Here is a 4,985-nt window from a genome sequence, read left to right as displayed (position 1 = left end):
ATTGTCACGGCCTTGGACACACTCCAACGCTACCGTGATGGCACTCGGACTTACTCAACCTCTTGAGCTAAGACCAAGTCAACCTAACCCTCAATACTTAGCAATAAAGCTAAGAATACAAGAGAACACAAGAGAAAGGAAGCTTTGGTGGAAGAACACTTTATTGCTCAAGTGTGGTTACAAATGATTCACACACACCCAAACTCTAACTCTCACCCCTATTTATAGCCATCCACCTCCTCAATGGATGGTTAGGATTAAATCTAATCAACGGTCCAAATTAATCATTCAGAACCTTCTTTACAAATATCTATCCTACCACAACTCTCTAAATGTTTCTAGATTATTCCATACCACTCTTTATACTTCTATATACATCTACACTCTTCTAGAATATTCTATGACCTTCCAGAGTCTTCTAGAACCTTCTAGAGTATTCCGGGACCTTCTAGGACATTCTAAAACGTTCCGGAACCATCTAGAGCATTCTCAAACACTCCAGAAAACTATACAAACGCTGTTAAATTTAACCTTCTAAAATTTACCGTGACACAAGGTTAGGTTGGACTAAAGTTAACTACAAGGGATAGGGGCTGAACCTGCCACCGTTTTTGAGTTTGAGTTGTGTCTTCAAGAATGTCGCTATATCTTCTTGGAGGTTCCACAAGAGGTAGTCAACCCAAGTTATGTGCCAACTTCTTTGACCTCTTGGAACCCACTCAACATTTTTATTTCATATTTATCTTAGTCTCATCAGATAACCCACATTTTTCTGCTTGATGATGACCTGATGCTTCCAAAAATATCGAAATGAAGGAAGGAAACAAAAAAGACTTGCATTTGACTTTCACTAGCTTTCATGAATAACAACATTAAGTCATCCAACCGATTTTTCCTAATGAAATCTGCCAGTGTACAGCATTAAGTATGAACACGGAAACCAAAGACCTAAATGCAAATTGCTATAAAATCTCAATTAAGCCCTATCATATCCCTTTACAAGATCAATCTTGAAGGCCGCCATATTTTTCACCAAAGATTGCAGTTGATTTTGAACTTTTGAAGCTTAAATCTTGAGATTTTATGTTCTGAAACTACATTTTACAATCATGAATGTAATTTTCCCTTTGATTCCTATTACTTGTAATATCCAGGCAGTACAATCAGAGCCTCAATGTCATTTACTGGGCCTGGGATTTACATAAAAAAATTTACACTGCCGTTGTCATTTTGCTACAATTTGAATCCGATTTTTCCTAATGAAATCTGGCAGCCCAGGTTTTGGGAGCCAGTTACACAAACATATATGGCATCCACACTAGTTTTTCAAAATATACCAACATACAACATTTTAGCACAACGGAGCATAAGCATACTAGCTTTAGAATAATCGCTTCCTGCAACCTGGAGCTCCACAATAGCATGTCACTTGTTTGACCTTTCCATCGGGACCCAATACACTATCAAGCTCATAACCATAGTCATACGTCAGCTCCTGCAACCAATTGGAGATTAAAAAATATGTCATTAATGGTACCAATTTGAACAGACTAGAATAATTTAAACTGCAGTATTGAATCTCCAACATCCATGTCGTCAAACTGAATGGTTCTGATAAACACAATTTACACATTGAAAAATAAGACATCCTTTTAGATGCTATCTCTGCTGACTATGGCTGGGGTAACTATGGGTAATTATGGTAGTGATGGTCCAAATGCTAGGATGAAGATGCCAAGCCTGGTCACTATTTTCCTTCTCAACTCTTTCACAGCTTCAGTATTCACAGTCCAATAGCATAATTGTTGTCATCTTTAATAACATGGATAAAATCACTCACAATACCCTCACAATACCCTCACAATAAACTTCAGATTATTACCGTTATCTGTTTTAACTACAACCAAAACTGACAACAATCATACTCAAATATGGATATAATTACTCACAATACCCTCATAGTAAACTTCAGATTAATACCATTATCAGTTCTAATAAAAACAATCAACAACTCGTGGTTAACATAGAACTGATTTTATAATAACTATAGTAAAACAATGTTTATGATTAATGTGGAACAGTTTTAGCTTCATACTAAAATAAATGAATGAAACATAAAAGTTAACAATTTTAACAATATAAAGTGTTTATCTAAATTGACCTGATTGTGTACAGTAGGGATATCATAAAATAATATCAGCTATCACCATTGTTATCAAGTTATTAAATAACAAGAAAAGCTACACCAGCATGCGGGCCGAAAAATCTTGGCAGGCGTGTGTTGGAAATAAGTTTGTAAAAATGGAGGAAAATGAATTTACCTGCAGTGGGGGTATGTTGTCAGCAGCAAACAGCACTACCCTTGCAAATTTCAAGTTATGGTGGGTGCTCAAGACACATTGAACAAACAAATTAGGCTCACAACAGTGGTTTATAAACCTGGCAATATTTCCAGTAGGTCCAGCATCGATACAGTATTCTGGTGCACCATCTGAACCATGGTCATCATATTTATCCAAAAGATTTGATGGAAATGTACCACTTTGCGATCGCCTCTGTCAAATTAAAAGTAGGCAAGAAGATAAGATCATAATACAGCTTAAGTGTCTGGAAAGTATAATTACATTAAAAGGTTCCATAGGATTCAATTTCCTACCTCTCTTCCACCAAGACCCTTGATTGTCTGTAAGCAATCTATCTCAAAAATATAATTATTCTCTAATACACTGTCCATATCTTCAGTCCTAGCAAGTATTCCTGTGTACTCACAAACTGGTGCACCAGCTGGTATAAAATCCCATGATCTAACAGCCCACCCTTTCTTTGCAGTACGGAAAACCTATTTGATGATTTGTTGAATGCACATATAAGAAGACCAGTACTTTAACAATTAATCATATCAAAGGATTAAGGAAACTAAAACAATATGCAACCTCCAGACGATATCGAATCCCTTTCTGCGAAGTCCGGTTCACACAAGTCTCATCACAGCCACAGTTGGGACCACATTCAAAGACAACATCTTTAGCTTCAACTAACCTGTCAGTCCAAATCAAAAGAAATAGATTCATATATAACACCAAACATAATTTAATTTGCATTTCACCGGTCTGGTACAAACCTGCCACCATTTTGAGCTACGTAGGGAAATTCAGAGCCATTACGCAATGCACATTCACATGTCGTAGAATCAATGCAGACACCCTTGCACTTGCATCCAGTGGCAGCCTTGGGAAACTTCACATTTTTTGCAACCTTAACAGAGTTGCAATACGTAAAACCTAGAGTATAAAAAAGTCAATTAAATTGTCATGAAGCAAAACCGAGCACTGAAAATGCTTATTTGCAGTCTGCAATGATGAATACTTGATAGAATTTTAGATAATTAACATATAAATTAGTTTCAGAGCATACTAAAATAAGATAAGAGGCAAGAAATTTTCAACAATATATACAGTTATACTTAAATACAAATAGGCATGACTAAAATTTCAAAGCAGAAGAATCATCCGATTGTGTCTGCCAAAATATATTCTCAACGTAAAATAAAGCAAAGAAAAAAATGTGTATAAGCATCAATTTGATAACCAAAAAATAAAAATTGATCTCGACTTGCCCGTTGGTGCAACAGGGGGATCATCAACCAAATTTGTAGCAGGAATTGGAATATTTTCTTGACCTCCAGTTATATCCTCACATACCAACCTAAGCAATGTATAAGTTGTTATATTATAAACAAGAATTCCATAACAAATCCCTTGCAAAATTGAAATAAAAAAGGCACAAAAAATATGTACTCAGTTTTCTCCTTAAATTACCCTCGTATTTCTGCAGTAGACTGTGGTACACGTCCACGAGTGAAATAAACCTAACATTGCACAGAAAAATATTGCTAAGGAGATATATTGTTAAGGAGATATATCCATTGCTAACATATTGCACAGAAAAAATGTACTCAGTTAAATACCAATGCTAAGGAGTTTACTAACATTGCACAGAAAAATATGTAGGCAGTTTAACTCTAAGGAGATAAATGTCAATACCAATCTATCCATTGCTAAGGAGTTTACTAAATACCTTCAGAAGGTCAACTTCCATGACGCACCAATAGAAACTTCCTGAAGAGCTAAGTAAAACAATCAAAATCAAGTACCTCAGTCCATACTGCAAATAGCCTGGTAAATTTACCATACTTTAAAAGGTGACCTTTTTCATTAATGTGTCTATAAAGGTGACTTATTTCATCAGGGTATAAAGAGAGCCAATCAAAGCTTCTAGCAAATATCTAGAGTGGTTATCCTCCAAATTCAGCCTTCCCCTTTTCCAATTTTCGTTAATTAAACTTTTCCTCATTCTCCGGATTGAACCTCAAGAAAAGGTTTAGAATATCAAACGCCAACCATGGCCCACTTGAGCTTGTTCTTTGTCTCTAAGAGTCTAACTAAATTTTCTCTTTAGGTGTTCGTGTCGCACTCAATTGGTCTTACCTCTGAATTATTACTATTCACTTCTTATTGCTGTTCCATATTCCAAAGGAGTGTCAAACACCATTGAAAGGATTGAGGGAATTTCTTTCGTGTGGAGCTTGGGATGCGGCGTTGGATCACGTGGAAAATTGGAAATTTTGTTGTCCTAAGATTGACGGTGGCATGGGTCATTGTCGGTAACGATATTACTTTGGTGGCAAAATGACTACAGTATGTTCCCGTAAAAATGCAATGTCTTTGGTATCAAGTTATCAAGAGCAAATATGGTACGAACAAGAGTAGGTAATGCTAATGTTGATACCCATTCTAGTCAATGGAAATTCATTTCACAAGGTTACACTACTTTTAGAAAGTTCTTTGCTTTATGGTAGGAGTCTAATTTTTAGACCATTTGATAGGAGAAACGTCTTGAAGCCTAGCCTTTCCTCGTCTCAATCATCTATCTTTATTGCATAATTCTCCTATTCAGTCCGTTTGCATTACACACGGTTTCTCTTT

General features: G+C 36.1%; 1 protein-coding gene across 1 annotated transcript in view; it reads right to left on the bottom strand.

The window, feature by feature from the left end:
• The window catches only part of LOC107604874 (histone-lysine N-methyltransferase, H3 lysine-9 specific SUVH4), a gene marked incomplete in the record, with an annotated part of 14,531 nt that continues 10,645 nt past the window's right edge, over positions 1,100-4,985 (bottom strand). The window contains 7 exon segments of the mRNA XM_016306580.2: positions 1,100-1,495; positions 2,322-2,555; positions 2,657-2,839; positions 2,934-3,039; positions 3,122-3,281; positions 3,617-3,705; positions 3,819-3,868. Coding sequence (XP_016162066.1) covers positions 1,382-1,495; positions 2,322-2,555; positions 2,657-2,839; positions 2,934-3,039; positions 3,122-3,281; positions 3,617-3,705; positions 3,819-3,868 — 936 coding nt within the window.

Source organism: Arachis ipaensis, chromosome B06, assembly GCF_000816755.2.
Source record: "Arachis ipaensis cultivar K30076 chromosome B06, Araip1.1, whole genome shotgun sequence".
In the NCBI taxonomy this organism is placed as follows: Eukaryota; Viridiplantae; Streptophyta; class Magnoliopsida; order Fabales; family Fabaceae; genus Arachis; species Arachis ipaensis.
The sequence above is the reverse complement of the archived record's forward strand: the minus strand, read 5'-3'. Positions and strand labels throughout refer to the sequence as shown.